At 66.6% G+C, this 14,680-nt stretch overlaps 3 protein-coding genes across 3 annotated transcripts; 1 reads left to right on the forward strand and 2 right to left on the reverse strand.

The window, feature by feature from the left end:
- Positions 1-817: 817 nt before the first annotated feature.
- Positions 818-3,955, reverse strand: EMIHUDRAFT_467898 (hypothetical protein). The gene is made up of 9 exons (XM_005785273.1): positions 3,267-3,955; positions 3,079-3,194; positions 2,888-3,010; positions 2,629-2,814; positions 2,521-2,559; positions 2,284-2,431; positions 1,861-2,015; positions 1,756-1,794; positions 818-1,590 (listed from the first exon to the last, which is right to left on the reverse strand). Exons 1-9 carry the CDS (start codon positions 3,916-3,918, stop codon positions 1,141-1,143), a joined length of 1,908 nt encoding a protein of 635 aa, XP_005785330.1. The 5' UTR covers positions 3,919-3,955; the 3' UTR covers positions 818-1,140.
- A 1,341-nt stretch (positions 3,956-5,296) lies between these two features.
- EMIHUDRAFT_112086 (hypothetical protein) lies at positions 5,297-5,794 on the forward strand (the record flags this gene model as incomplete). Its single annotated transcript, XM_005785274.1, has 1 exon — positions 5,297-5,794. One exon carries the CDS (start codon positions 5,297-5,299, stop codon positions 5,792-5,794), a length of 498 nt encoding a protein of 165 aa, XP_005785331.1.
- Positions 5,795-6,694: 900 nt separating this feature from the next.
- EMIHUDRAFT_59835 (hypothetical protein) lies at positions 6,695-6,979 on the reverse strand (the record flags this gene model as incomplete). The annotated part of the gene is made up of 1 exon (XM_005785275.1): positions 6,695-6,979. A coding segment is annotated over one exon (285 nt), but the record flags the coding sequence as incomplete, so codon positions are not given.
- Between the last annotated feature and the right edge of the window lie 7,701 nt (positions 6,980-14,680).

The raw sequence follows: 14,680 nt of genomic DNA on the forward strand, positions 1-14,680 counted from the left end.
GGTCGGAACCACCGAGCGACTCGCGGAGACGCTCCTCGTGACGTGCTTGCGCGCCGGGCTTGGCGCTTGCCCCACCCTGCCGCCGGCCGCCAACACGCACGACTCGCCGGCCGGCGCGCGAGCGCTGGCTTGGGCGGCGAACGGCAGCGACGCGAGCGCGAGGAGCCTGAGCAGCACCGACGCGGCGCTGCACCGCGCGGCGGGCAGGAGGCTGGCCTCCGACCTGAGGCAGCTCGCGGCTGACCTGCCGGGCGGCGGCGGCTGCGTGCGAGAGTACCTGGCGCTGCACCCGCGCCGCGGTGTGGCTGCGAGCCCAGCCGCGCCGGCGTGCCGCCCTCCCTTCTCGTGGTCGCCGGCGCGCCTCCCGGGCTGGCCAAAGATGGAGAACAGCACCCTCAGGCTCTGCCCTCTGGTGGCGGGCGGCCCCGAGCCGCGATGCTCTGCGACGGCGCACCTGCTGGCGAGAGGAGAGCAGGCGAGCACTCAGAATGGCGTGGGTGGCGCGTTGATTACAACATGACGGGGCACATATTGTTGGGAACCCCAATGCAGGGAAAATCAATATATACGCGTGTACGTTTATAACCCTAAGTTTCTCCGAGACCTCGCGAGCGGGCAGTTATTCACAGCTGGGCAGTGTGGGTTTCACACCCGGGGCAGGTAGGGGATCGGACAGGGCAGTATGCGGGCAGGGCAGTATGTGCAATGTGGCAGGCGCCGCAGCGTCCGTGCGCCGCAGGGTTCCAGAGGGTATGGGTAAGGGCACACGCGGCAGGGGCAGGTCATAATTGCAGGCTGAGAGATTTAAAACGAAGTCAGCGATCGGCTTTTCGGTTTTGTATTATACAGCCCCGTGACGCGTACACACACCTCCGCGCGGCCGCGCGGGTCAGCACATCGCAATCGAGATTCGTGGCAACTGCGGACGATTACCTAGAAGCTAGATATCTCTGGATCATCACGCCCACACCGGACGGAGAGGACGAGCAAGGCCAGCGCACGGCCACGGGCCAGACTCAACGCACGTACGCCCCGAAGCATGCAGCTCCTCGCGAGGGGCTGCGCAACGCCGGGGTGCATGAATGTACGCCGGGCAGTGGACACACGCATCCATGAAGAGAGGCCGCCCTCCGGAGGCCCTCACTGCGAGCCCCCGAATGCGTAGTAACAAAAGGTCGCCAGCGGGTGGGACTTGGACTGAGGCGGCTCCGAGGCGAGCGAGCGAGCAACCGGCTCGCTCGCCGCCTCCGCGTCGCCGGCGGTGCGCGTGTTCTTGGGCGGCCCGCCTCCGGCCGGCTTGTGGTAGTCGAGGAAGGCACCCACCACGATCGAGATGACGGCGACGGCGTGCTCCTCGCCCGGGCACTGCCGCGGCGCGGGGGGCTGCTCGTTCTCCCACCCCCGCCCAAAGGGCCCGTTCCACACCAGGTAGCGGTCGTGGTCCGCGCGGCCGGGCGCGAAGGCCATCGCGTCGTCGCCCCACTCCTTGGGGTCGAGGTGCGCGGTGTTGTAGTTCGCGACGACGATGCTCTCCGCCGGCAGCGTGACCGTGCCGTCGAGGAAGGGGCACTGCATCGGCTTGTCGAGCACCTGAGGGACCGGTTGAGGTGTGCATGGTTCGCCACCCTCGCTGATGGTGGCGTCACACTGCCGGCGTGCCGAGCGCCTTGTGAGAGCCGGCGACGGGGCAGGCGAGGTACGGGGAGATAGGAGAAGATGTGGGGAGATGTGGGGAGATGTGGGGAGATGGCACGCCTTGTGCGAGCCGGCGACGGGGCAGGCGAGGCGGAGGGCCTGAGGGCGAGAGGCGTGGCTCGTCAAAGGAGAGAGGTGTGAGGAGGGGCGGGCGAGGCAGGGCGCCTCGATGACGAAGTCGGTCGGGCAAGCGCGGAAGAGGGCCGCCATCTCGTCGGCGTCCTCCGTCCACTGCGGGCTGTTTCCGAGCGCCTTTGGGAAGACGCCGCGCGGGAAGCGGAGCAGCTTGGCGAGGGTGTTGGAGCAGCCAGAGGTGGTGCCTGCCGCACGCGGGGGGGGGGGGGCGGGGGGTGTTGAGGGGGGGTTGAGGAGGGGGGAGGAGGGGGGAGGAGGGGGGAAGAGGGGCGAGGAGGGGCGAGGAGGGGCGAGGAGGGGCGAGGAGGGGCGAGGAGGGGCGAGGAGGGGCGAGGAGGGGCGAGGAGGGGCGAGGAGGGGCGAGGAGGGGCGAGGAGGGGCGAGGAGGGGCGAGGAGGGGCGAGGAGGAGAGGAGGCGAGGAGGCGAGGGCGAGGATGAGTCAGCCCCCTCGCCTGCCGCCGCCGCGAGCAGCAGCGCCATGCAGACCGAGTCGAGCAGCTTGTCGACCTTTGGCTCCTCCCGCGAAGGCACGTCCGAGCTGCCGAGGCAGGAGCCGCACGTCGCCTCGCAGCAGCTCGCCCCGGAGCCGGAGGGGCGCACCTAAGGAGCAAGCTCCCGACACAGGCTCCCGACACGCGTCTCGAAGGTCGGCTCCAGGCTCCGGGCGGGACAAGCGGACGGCCGCGCACCCCGTTCACGTCGGCTGTCACCGACTCGACGCCCGGCACCTGTTAGTTAACAGTTAATTAACAGTTAATTAACAGTTAATTAACACGCACCGACTCGACGCCCGGCACCGCGTCGGCGAAGGCACGCCAGTCGACCGGCCGGCCGGCGAGGGCCTCTGGCCTGGCGCTGTTGCAGTGCAGGTAGAGGAAGCGCTTGAGGGCGGAGGGGGCGAGCGTGCCCGCCGTCTGCAGCAGCGGCGGGTACGAGGGCGGCAAGAGCCAGTACAGCGCGCCGACGGTCGTGTAGATGGCGACCTGCGAGGTGGCGTCACGCGTCATCTCGCCCCATCTCGCCCCATCTCGCCCCATCTCGCCCCATCTCAGTCGCCTTGGTGATGAGGTCGTCCCACGCCTCCTTCGCCTCCCCCTCGAGCGCGGTCGGTCGCACGTCGAGCAGCAGCGAAGCGAGCGTCTCGAAGACGGGCTGCGCCATCCACCGCGAGCCAAGTGCCTGCTCACAGCTAGAGCTGTGAAGAGACGCTGATCACAGCTGCGCCATCCACGCAGCGAGCAAAGTGCCGCGGGCGGCTGGATCCCCCCCCACCCCGACGCCAGCCACGCGTTCAAGTGCGGCCTCGCCTCCTCGCGCGCGGCTCTGCCGCCGTCCTTGAGCTTGGCGACCACCGACGGCGCGCCTAGGGGCGACCAAGAGAGGGCTCGGGAGAGGCTCACTGAAGGCTCAGCACATCGCCCTGCATATTGCTCGCCCGTGATGTGCTCACGGAAGGCTTTGCGCCAGGCGGTGTGGTACTCGGCGCCGGTGTGGAAAAAGAGCGGCAGGTTGGTCGCCTGCGGCAGCGTCGCCCCCTTGATCAGCCAGCCGTCGAGGCAGCCGGCGCGCTTGCGGTGCGGGTCAAGCGCTATCTCGCGAGCGAGGCCGTAGTCGCCGATGCGAACTGTGTCCCAGAGCATGAGGTTGCGCCCAAAGTTGGCGTCGAGGTACTCGCGCCTGGCCGGCAGCAGCGTGTCGGTCCACATGCGCTGCTCAAACCCCTGGAAGAGGAACTGGTACCCATTCATCGCCAGGTCATAGGTCAGCGACGGGATCCGCATCAGCAGCACACCAAGCAGCGAGTTGCGGAGCGGGCCGGTCAGGCACCACATGGCGAACCTCTGGAACAGCAGCGGGCCACAGCAGCAGCCGGAGAGCACGAGCACGACCCCGATGGGCCAGCAGATGAAGAGGAATGCTATCCACGACAGGACGGCGTCGAGTGAGCAGCTGCGAAGGTAGGGTGTCCCGAAGGCATGCGTCGCCGTCTGGCTGCCCGCGACAGCAAACTCCTCGCGCTTGCGGCTGATGTACTCTTGCCGCGGCTTCGCAAGGAGAGGGGCGTCGTCTTTGCCCGCATCCGGCATGCTTCGCGGGAGTATGGTCGGTCGGCAGCAAGGCGGCTGGCAAGGACGAGAGAGAGTTTGTTTTTTTGAGAGCGCCTTCGTTGTTAATAGTACAAGCCCAATGGTCCCTTTCGAGCGTTTTTATGAAACTACCGGCGCATTCTGTCTTGCCCGAAGCCTGCGTTGTCAAGACAGAGACCTTTGTGCATGGTCGCATCCGGGGTGTGTTAAGTATATTGTTGGCAAATCAAGACACAGAGCTCAACAACAAACAAGCTAAAAATCTCTCTCTCAGAGCTCACACAGAATCACAGCGGGAGGAAAGCGGCGAGTCGCAATTCCTGGGGTCCTTGTGGCGGGCCACCCTGTCCAGAAAGGCATGGTCCATGGATGCCAATCTGGGGTCTTTCGACCGAGTCTATGAGCCCTGGCCGCTCCCGGTTGTGCTCAAGTTGTGGCAGATTTTTTAGCAATACCAAACAAATCTAACACTCACACGTCATTTGGGGCCTGGAGCCCCTGTTTTGTGTAGTTGCCCCTGCAAAGCCCTGTTCACGCGCGCGCGAGACGTGTTGTTGTTGTTGTGGCAGAGGTTATGGAACCAAGCGACGGAGATGGTGCGGGGGTACGGGTGTTCCAGGGGTCACGACACGCACCGACCCTTCACGAACCGAAAGGCTGCACCCGGGGAAGGCCTAGGGGAAGGCACAGTAATCCGGGCACGTGTTGGGCGCCCCGTTCCGTCTGGGGCTAGGTCGGCTCAGGGCCCCGTCCACCTCCCTCCCACTTGGCGCGTGATGATGCAGAGATGCCACCCAGGCCAGCCAGGGCAGGGGCGGAGGGCGAGGGCGGAGGGCGGGATGGGCGCCAAGCGGGAGGGAGCGAACGGAGTGGAATGCACAGATGGGGGATGGCGAAGGCGGAGGGGCAGAAAGGGGGGAGGGCGGCGGGAGGGCGGAAGTCTGCATGGGCGGGCGGCGGGTGGTTCGGTAGGGCGGGGGGGAGGGCGAGGGGTGGAGGTGGAGGACGGTGGGGGCGAGGGGCGGCGAAGGAGAGGGTGGTGGCAAAGGGGTGGGCGAGGTGGAGGGCGGGGGGGCGGCATGGGAGAGGTGGAGGGCGGCGGAGGCGTGGGCGAGATGGAAGGCGGCGGAGGCGTGAGCGGCGGCGGTCGGTCGGCGGTGGGAAGAAGGTGGAGGGTAGCGGCGGCGTGGGCGAGGTGGAGGGTCGAGGTGGAGGGCGGCGGCGGCGTGTAGGTATGCTGTTGGCAATCAAGGACTCCACCAGATAAAACCCCCGAAGGCGTGGGCTGGGGCGCTGGGCGTACCTCTATAGACCGTGTGGCGCCCGCCGAGGACCGCCGAGATTTGAAGGGGGTCGCGTTCACCGCCACACCGGCGACATGGCGACGGTCGAGCCCGTTCCCGCGCATGTGGCTGGCACGTTCGACATCGGCATGTTCGAATGTAACAAGCACAAGGCCTGCGCCGACGGCAACGCGTGCGTCTGCTGCATCGCGCACATTGGCCCGACTTGCTGCTTCTACACCGACCTCGAGGCAAAAGCGGGAGTCGTCAATGAGTGCGGCCCGGACAACACCTTCTGGATGCTATGCTGCGCCACGCCGCTTCGCATGGGCGGCTCTGCCTTCCCTCCTCTCCGCGTTGCCGGCTTCTGCTGCGAGGGGCAGGCCCTCCTCGCCACACGTCAGGCCGTGCTCGAGAAGTACAAAATCCAGGAAGACCCGTGCGAGACAACGATCTACGCCTTCTGCTGCGGCACGTGCGCCATGGCGCAGCAGTCCAACCAGCTGATGACCCACGAAGGCTTCGTCATGGACGGGCCCCAGAAGGTCAAGAAGGCGGAGCCGCCCAAGCTCACCGAGATGCCTCGCGCGTGAGAGCCCGCCAGCCCGTCCTCCGGGTCTATCAGCACGTCGGCATTGCGTTCGTTGCGGAGGGAGCGGCAATGTGGCCGGTATGCGAGGCATATCGGTATCGGTGTCTCTCCTCTCCCTCTCTCCGCACAAGTGTCGCATCGCGCAACGCAGGCAATGCGCTATAACCTAACTAATACGGCTTGCCGGCGGTATGTGGGATAATGTGGCGTCCGTAAAGCCGTATGCAATTGCATGCGCGCGGGGAGACCACCTCGGAGCTCGGAGCTCGGTGTCGGAGCGGCTGCAGAATTCAATGCGGTGTGCGGCGCCCGCGTGGCTAGCGCACGGACGTATTGTCCCATTTTGTTGGGACGCGGGAAAAATCAGGTGCGCGGCGAGACCAACGTAGGTCGTAGCCGGTGCCGCTGCCGTGCAAAAAGCCGACTCCAGGAAGCCGGTCGCGCCCACCACGTCACACGCCCCGACAGGGACCGTTCAGCGCGGAGATGCGTCCCGCTCAGGCACAGCAGCGCGGCCGCTTCGGCCACATGCGCCCTCAGCCCTCCTGACGATGCGGCGCGGCATGCGGCAGTATCACAACCTCCGCGGTGGCGCGTCTCGCCTCGCCGTCGAGGCTGCTCACGCACCACCGCACGACCTCGCCCCGCTCCTCGACCGCACCGCGCACGGCCGCCTCGATGCCGTCTGCAGGAGGGGCGTGCGGGAACGAGGGACTCAGCAGCGAGGAGCGGCCAGACAGGGGAGAGCGGTGCGCGCGCCGACGCGACCAAAGGCGACCGTGACGACAGCCACCTCGAGCTGCCGCCCGCCGCCCGCCGTCGGCGGGTCATTGCGCCGGGATGGGCTGTCGGGCAGCGCAGCCTGCTTCTCGCACCACGCGCCACCGTCGACGAGCTCTAGATCGCCCACCTCCGCCACCCATCCGTTGACGGCCCACTCCACACAGCCGCTAGACACGAGTGGGTCCTGCAGGCACAGCTGCTCGGCCGCGGCATGGGAGGCGGCCCTGAAGAGCATGAGGCCGCCGCCACCAGGCCGGCCATCGGCGTCCACGCGGTAGCCACTCGTGATCGTGGCGCCCTGCTGCCGCAGATTTGCGACCCACGCCTTGTGCGCCTCGAGGTGAGGCCTGATCTCGGGAAACGGCTTGCCGGTGACAAAGGTCTCTGTCTTGACAAACCAGGCTTCGGACAAGACAGAGCTTGCGCCGCCCGCTTGAGGCGCGGCAAGGCGAGCGGGCGCGACAAGCGAGGAGACTGCGAGCAGCGACCCATGCACTGGCAGAAGCATGTGGCCCTGCCTTGGGAAAGAATTTGAAGGCGCTCGATGTGACACGGTTGATGACTGCACTCCAAGTGCTCCAAGTGCTCCAAAAAACGCGGTCGCACGACACGATTCACGCGACAGGCGAGGCGCGGGCGGCGGCTTCCTCAGAAGCCGTCGCCCGCACCACAGGAGCAGTCCCACACCACCACAACTCCCACTCCGGCGCCCACCCACTCCCCACCCCGCCCGACATCCCCACCCCTTGGGAAAGAAAGAAAAAACCTTCCGTTTTGAGGATATGCCTTGGCATACTGCTTTCTTTCTTCTTTTTCGGACGACATTCGACATGTTTTCCCTCTCCAACTTCAAAAAAAATAAAAGCGCGGGAGCCGCCAACCAACGAGCCTGCTCCTGTAACGCCGAGCCTGCTCCTGTCCCGCTCGTGCTCGTATCGTCACGTGGCAGTCGAGAACCTCCCCGCTCTTCAGGCAGGGCGTAGCGAAGGAGAAGGTGACTCTAGCGGAGGAGCACACTTGGAGGTGGCTGCCGCAAGCGAATGTTGGACGGAGGGTGGACGCGTCCAGAGGGGGGGTCAGGGGGGTTGTGCCAGGGTTGTGCGGTACTTGCATCGAAAAAGCGAGCACGTATGAGGTGTGAATGTGAACATACAGGGTGTGAATGGGCGAGGTGTGAACGGAGTAGCGGGATGAATGCGCAGAGGCGCCAGGGAAGGAATGTGACACGGGGAAGTGTGCTGGCTCGCCCGATCGGCCGGCGAGGTCGGGCGTCGGCCCGCGGGGGTCCCCCGGGGGCCGCCCGGGGCGCTGGGCGTCCACCGGGGAAGTAGGATGTATGTACGTTGGCAGGGTAAAAGGGCCTGCCTGCGCATCCATGCGGTCCTCCCCCGGGGGGCGCGCGCGGCACTTCCGAGGGTCGGCGGGCTCGACCAAAAATCCAAAAGACAGACAAATGTATCTGGGTGCGCTTCTGAGCTCCCCGGCCCTGGATGTGCGGTTAATGACTGCACTCCAAGTGCTCCAAGTATTGTGTCGGGCTACCGTCCCAAAGGCGGGTGTAGTCGACCAAGGGACCACGAATCTGGTCTGTCGACGGCACGAATTTGGGATGGGACACCTTCGGGACCCGGCTGCGTGCTACTTGGATAGCACGCTTTCGGAGTACCGACGGCTAAGGCCGAGGCAGAAAAGGTTTCTGTTTTTTCTCCGCTTTTCTTCACAGGATTTTCCTGTGAAGAGAGACGAGAGAAACAGATCTTTCAAACTCGGTGTCGAACCACCAGCCCGACGCTCACTACAAGTGACCAGCATCCACACCCTTTATGTTCAACTTGCAAGCGGCTAGGCCTTGCTGCAATGAAAAAGTGTGTGACTATTACAGACTAAATCTAAAAGTTCGTAAGAGCTACATACACTGAAAAGCCTCCGATTCTCAAACGGGGCTAAAATTCAACCTAGCCGCCCGCCGCACACTCTCACCCGTCTTCGCTGGGTGGAAGGAGGCCCGGCCAGCCTTGAGGGAGTCGCGGAGGAGGAGGGATAACAGAGGTAACGTGGGGACGGGCTGAGGGAGGGTGTAGAGGATGTAGAGTGTAGAGCGCTGTAGAGCTGTAGAGATGTAGAGCGCTCTGGAGCGCTGTAGAGCTGTAGAGCTCTACATCTGCCGCGGGACGAAGCGCCTGCGTTGTAGAGCGATGTAGAGCGCGATTTTGCTGTAGAGTTTGTTGTAGAGGCTCTACAGCCAAACCGCCGGGACAAAGAGGTCGAACCGCTAATAATGGGGTGTCTCCGAGCTTACTGGAGCTCTGATGGACGGCCCTGACTGTCCCTGACACACAGAGAGTCACTCTGACGCCACACAACACCCTACAACTGCGTCATGACCAGCCTGCCATGCGTCGCCGGTGCCGCATTCGTCGCTGTGCTTCTTTAGCAGGCGGTGGACTGTCGGCTGCGAGGACGGCCCTTTGCGCGAGGCGAGGCGAGCATTGTTGAGCGTTGCATGCGCCATGACTCGCGCCAGCGCGTGCGGGAGCTCCTGGCTGAGCGTTGAGTCCAGGCGAGTTGCGCTGGCCACAATCGCTACGCCGAGCCGAGCTGAAGCGCCGAGGCGCCGGCCAGTAAAAGCCGTGAGGCATGCCACAGCACAGCAGAGGCACCTGCCACCCATTGGGCGGGCAGAGAGAAGGCCAGGGTAGCACTGGCAAGTGCAACGCGCCTCATGTCGGAGAGCGACCGTGCCTCGTTCGCCGCTTATGATGTAGAGTTTGTTGTAGAGATTTCACGTTGTAGAGCGCCTCTACATCGCTCTACAACGCAGGCGCTTCGTCCCGCGGCGGATGTAGAGCTCTACAGCTCTACATTGCTCTACAGCGCTCCAGAGCGCTCTACATCTCTACAGCTCTACAGCGCTCTACACTCTACATCCTCTACACCCTCCCTCAGGGGACGGGCCAACAGCCAGTGGGACGAACGAGGGCCACGACGGCGGCCCAAGCGGGAGGGAGCGGAGACAGTGGGCAGCGAGCGAAGTGGGTGAGACTGATGATGCTCCTTCGACTTAGGGAGCGGTTCAGCTGCTGGGCGGGCTTCAGGGTGGTGCTCACGCGAAAAGGAATCGACGCGATATACTTTACAAAGCATACAACAAGAGGAGAAAGAAGAGGACGGACATCAGTGATGACGAAACAGAAGCTAGCGCAGAAGAGAGCAGGGCAGACCCGGGGACTGGGGAGCCGGAGCGGACGGCATCGGCCGCCGAGGGAACGTTGGGAAGAGGCACGAGGAGGGCGGCGACCTCAACCGACTATGGGAGGACCCGTCACCAGACGACGCAGAGCAGACGACGGTGAGGCGGAGCAGACGCGCAGGGCGAGACGAGGGAGGGAGCAGGATGTTGCGGAGATCAGCAGGAGGATGTACGACGAGATTAGGAGCAGCAGGGACCCGAGGGACCATATGTGGAAGACGGCTAGTGATAGTCCCCCATCGGGAGGACGACCCCGGCTAGTCGCCGACCACACCCACAAAGAACCCTGCACAAAGACCGCAGGGCGGGGACCTGTTCCTTTTTACCCATCTCCTAGTAGAGGTGTCCGTTTTATTTATTTCTCACCCGTCACGTTTCAGGCCGCGCCGCCAGTGCGGAGAAATTCTCGCTCGAAAGCGGAGCGCCGCACGACGACGTGCACGATGGGCACGCCTGGCACGGTGTAGCCCTCGGCGCACAGGGCGGCGAGCTGCGGCAGCAGAGCCGTCGAGGCGTCGAGGCGCCGGCAAGTGCCGACGCCAGCCTCGCCGTCGGCGTCGAGGACGAGGTAGGGCTGCAGCGCCGGCGCGGCGTACTTTCTCTCGGTGTCCCACGGCGGGGAGCGCTCGGCGGCTTCGCCGAACATCTCCTCGAGGTGGTCGGCGAGGCGCTCCCCCTCTGCCACGTCCTGGATGAAGTCGGACATCGACGCCTCCGGGTAGAGGAGCAGCACCGGAGAGTGCAGCTCTGCCGCGGCAGAGTCGTACCACAGACGAGCACCAGCGTGCTCGCCGACGCACTGCTGCCGCAACCCCTCGTCGAGAAACTCTCCCACCGCGAGCCCCCGCGCGCGCAGCGCCGCCGCCAGCTCCTCCTCCATGGCGGCGCGCGCCGCGGCAGCCACCCTCTTCGCCTCCTCTGCCGCCTCGCGCGCCGCAATCTCGCTCGCGACCGAACGCAGCTCCGCCGCCTCCGACTCGCCGCCGCCGCCGCAGAGCCGCAGCCCCTCCTCGCTCAGCGCCTTTGCCTCCGCCAGCAGGCCGAGCCGCAGCGCCGCCGCGGCCCCGCGCCGCGCAGCCTTGACCTGCGACGCCGCCGCCAAGGCGCGAGAGCCACTGTCTGCCCCTCCGGCAGCGCTGCAGGAGGCCGCTCCCCCCTCGGCCCCGGCCGCCGCGGCCGCGGCCGCCGCGCATCCCTCTGGCTCCGCCCTCGCCTCGTGCTCCGCCCTCACCGCGAGCGCCTCCTTCGCGTCGTCGAGCGCGCGCCTCCAGTTCCTGAGCGAGGTGTGCGCCGCCGCGCGGTTGGCGAGCAGCGTCGCGCGCAGCCTCGCGTCGCGCGGCCTCTCGGCGAGACCTTCGCTGTACCGCTCCACCGCGAAGGAGGCGGCGTGCGGCTCGCGGGAGCGCATCGCCTCGTTCCCCTTCCCCTTCTGCCGCTCGGCCCGCTCCTCCGGCGTCGTCTTGAGCGACTCGAGCGCCGCGAGCATGTCGGAGTCCTCAAACGGGTTCGCACCGTCCGACGACTCGCCGACCGCCGACGCGCCGCACGCGTCTGGCCCGTCCGCCCCGCCGCCGCCGCCGCCGCCCGCCGCCTTTTGCGCGGCGGCGGCCTCCTCCGCCTCTCGCTCCGCCTCCTCCTCCGCCTCAGGCCCGAGCGGGTAGAGGGGGACGTAGAAGGCCGAGACGTGGAGCAGGAAGCCGCAGGTGGCGAGGACCGTCTCGGAGGAGAGCGAGGCGAAGTAGCGGAACTGGTCGCGCGTGAGGCCTATCGGACACGTCCAGGACGTGTCTGCGGCATGTCGGCGAAGCAGCGGAACTGGTCGCGCCCGACCGCCTCGGAGCTGCTGGTCCGACGAGGGCGGCGCGGCGAGCACGCGGCGGACGGCCGCCGGGTCGAGCTGCTTGAGCTCGAGGTTCGCCTGCGGGGCGGAGAAGGCGATGGGGGGGGCGCGGCGGGGCGGGGCCGCCGCCGCGCACGCGCTGCGCGCCTCGAGCACGGTCTGAAACTCTGCCGGCGAGAGGAGGCCGTCGCCATCCAAGTCAAAGACGGCAAAGGCAAAGGGGAGCGCCTCCCGCAGAGTCCGCGAGTGCAGCTGCGCGTAGCCGCGGACAAAGGCGGAGAAGCTGACAGCCTCGGCGCCGCTGGCGATGACGCGGCTGACGGAGCGGCAGAGCAGGTCCGAGTGCACGCCGAGGCTTCGCACGACCTCGGCGAGAGCACCGACGCTCATGGTGCTGGTCTCGTCGACGGCGGCAAAGAAGGGGCGCGAGCGCTCGCACCTGCGATCGAGCGTGACGGCGGGCACGCGTGAGTGCGGCGATAGGGGCCGAGGCGAGCGAGGAGGCCGAGGCCACCACATCGCGTGAAAGCGCTCGAGCAGCTCACGCGGCAGCCGCGTCTCCTCCGAGAGATCGCCGCAGAGGAGCCGGCGGGTCGTGGCGTCGTCGTAGGCGGAATAATTCTTGGCGGCGGCCATAAAGAAGGGGGCAGCGGCGAGACAGCTGTCCCGGGGCTGAGAGGGACGCGTGGACGTCGCGGGCGCGCAATTTTCGGGCATTTTTTTACAGTGTTACCAGAAAAGAAAAAAAAGGCCGCAGGCGCCGGCCGGAGGCCGGGAACGGGCGGGAAGGGGAAAGGAAGGGAGTGGAAGGGAGAAGGAGGATTTAGACGCTCTCATGGCTATCCACTACCGAAGATCCTCCCATGCAGGCCAGCAAGGATGCCGGTCGCCGAGGCGCCACTGCTGGTTGCCGCCGGCTGCGCCCCCTGCTGCTCCAGCGCCGCAGCAGCCGCGTTCTCCTTTGCGCGCGCTGCCGCCCTCTTCGCCGCCCTTGCTTCTGAGTTACGTCGCGCCCTGTCGGCAGCGACCTGCTGCGACGACCGACCGCCACGCTGATCGTGCCCCCTCTTTTTGATCGGGCTGCGCCCGCTGCCACCGCTGCTGCCGCCACCGCTGCCACCGCTGCCTCCGCGCCCTCCGCGCCTTCCGCGCCCTCCGCGCCCTCCGCCACGTTGCGTACCGCGGCCGCCGCCATCACCACCTACACTGCCTCGGCGCCGTCCACTGCCACCGCCGCCGCCACGTCGCCGCCCACCGCTGCCGCCGCCGTCGCCTCCTCCGTCGTCCTCCATCGCCTCGCCTCCCGCCGCCTCCTCTCCGTCGCTGCCGCCCTCTGCCGCCAGCTCTGGGCCCTTGTCGGCGTCGTCCCCATTGCTCAGCTGCGCCGGCTCCACGGCCTGCGTCGCCATGCCGGGCAACGGCCCGGGCAGCTCGTCGCCACCGACGGCCTGCGCGAGCTGCGGCGGCGGCGCCTCTCTCAGCGCCGGCGGCTCGACGCGCGTGCGCAGCTGTTGCTGCAGGCGGCGGTAGTTGGCCTCCTCGAGTGCGAGCCGCGCCCGCTCCTCCGCCGCCGCCTCGGCCGCGAGCTTCTCTGCCCTCGACGGCGGCAGGTGGAGCCCGCGCGCGAATGCCGTGTCTGAGAGCTGCGCGGGCGTCGCGTCGCGCGGCTGCGCCAGCAGCATCTCGACGTCGCTCGCCGTCGGCCGATAGTGCAGCGGCCGCGGCGAGCCGACGCGCTCCGCGACCCAGCCGGCCTTGTGCGGCGCGCAGATGTGCACCGGCCCGACGCCGATCAGATCGTGCTTGCAGCCGCTCGCGAGCAGGTTGTCCGGGTGCACGGTGATCTCGGAGCGCGCGAGCTCGTGCGTCATGTAGTTGTGCGCGGCGTCCTCATTGAACGACCTCTGCGCGGGCGAGACGCGGTAGAACTGCTTGAACTCGGGGCTCTCGTCGCCGTCGTCGCCGTCGCCGTCGCTCGTCTCGCCGTCGTCGGCCGGCTCGCCCTCGCCGCGCGCGCGCTTCGAGCCGGAGGGCCTTCCCACTGGCGCCGCGCTCGCCGCAGCGTGGTGTTGCGGATGCTGTCGTGCCGAGCTCACGAGCTCGTCCGTCGTGCGCGGCACGTTCGGCGCGACCTCCGACGGCAACAAGCCGCGCTGCAGCCGCGCAAGGCGGGCCTCCGCGCCCTTCACCTTGCCGGCGTGCGTCTTGTTCGGGCGCCCACGGCCCTTGTTCGCACGCTCTTGTCTGAGGTCCTCCAGCTTCTGGTTCTCGATGGCGATGAGGCGGTCGATCTCCCGTTGGCGTTCGCCGGCCTCCTCGAGCTCCCGTTGGGCCTCCTCGAGCGGTGCGGCCATGGTTCACGGCCGCTGTCCGCAGCTGTCCGCACCTGTTAGTCACACCTGCCAAACAGCGCCTTCCCCAATTTTCTCGTTGCACCCGCGAGAAGAAAGCGGCCGAATGTCGGAGCCGGGCTGTTCGGCAGGCGGCGGCGGCGTCGCAGGACGAGGCAGATGAGAGTGAGACGAGAGTGGGACGACTGCGAGGTGGCATGATCGCATGAAGGTTGCAGCGAGAATCGGCGGGGGACTGCGAACGTGCGAAGGGAGATAGAAAGAGGCAGACGACCAAGGGTTAGGGTGGGCGACGGCTAGCACCACACTCCTCTCCTTAAAACCCCTGTGTGGTGGCGGCGTGCCGTCCTCCCATCCCTCCCTGGCTTGGCCGCGTTCTTTCTTTCTTTTTTGTGGGAAATTAGGTGCCCTGTAGGCTTGGCTGCAAAGGGGATTTTTGTTGTGCCGACTTCGATCTTCGTGTGTGCTCCGCTTCTGAGAGAGAGATTTTGAGACATGAGAGAGAGAGAGACAGACAGAGAGAGAGAGAGAGAGAGAGAGAGAGAGAGAGAGAGAGAGAGAGAGAGAGAGAGCCGAGATAGAAAGAGAGAGATTTTGAGTGAGACGGTTTTAGAGAGAGAGAGAGAGAGAGAGAGAGAGAGAGAGGGGGGGGGGGGGGGGGGG

The sequence above is a fragment of the Emiliania huxleyi genome (genome assembly GCF_000372725.1).
Source record: "Emiliania huxleyi CCMP1516 chromosome Unknown EMIHUscaffold_162, whole genome shotgun sequence".
Lineage (NCBI taxonomy): Eukaryota > Haptophyta > Isochrysidales > Noelaerhabdaceae > Emiliania > Emiliania huxleyi.

Coding starts and splice junctions, on each gene's coding strand:
- EMIHUDRAFT_467898 (XM_005785273.1), bottom strand. CDS start 3,918: ATGCCGGATGCGGGCAAAGACGACGCCCCTCTCCTTGCGAAGCCGCGG. Junction 2,432..2,520: donor TGACAGCCGACGTGAACGGG/GTGCGCGGCCGT, acceptor CTTGCTCCTTAG/GTGCGCCCCTCCGGCTCCGG. Junction 1,591..1,755: donor CCGTCGCCGGCTCGCACAAG/GCGTGCCATCTC, acceptor CCGGTCCCTCAG/GTGCTCGACAAGCCGATGCA.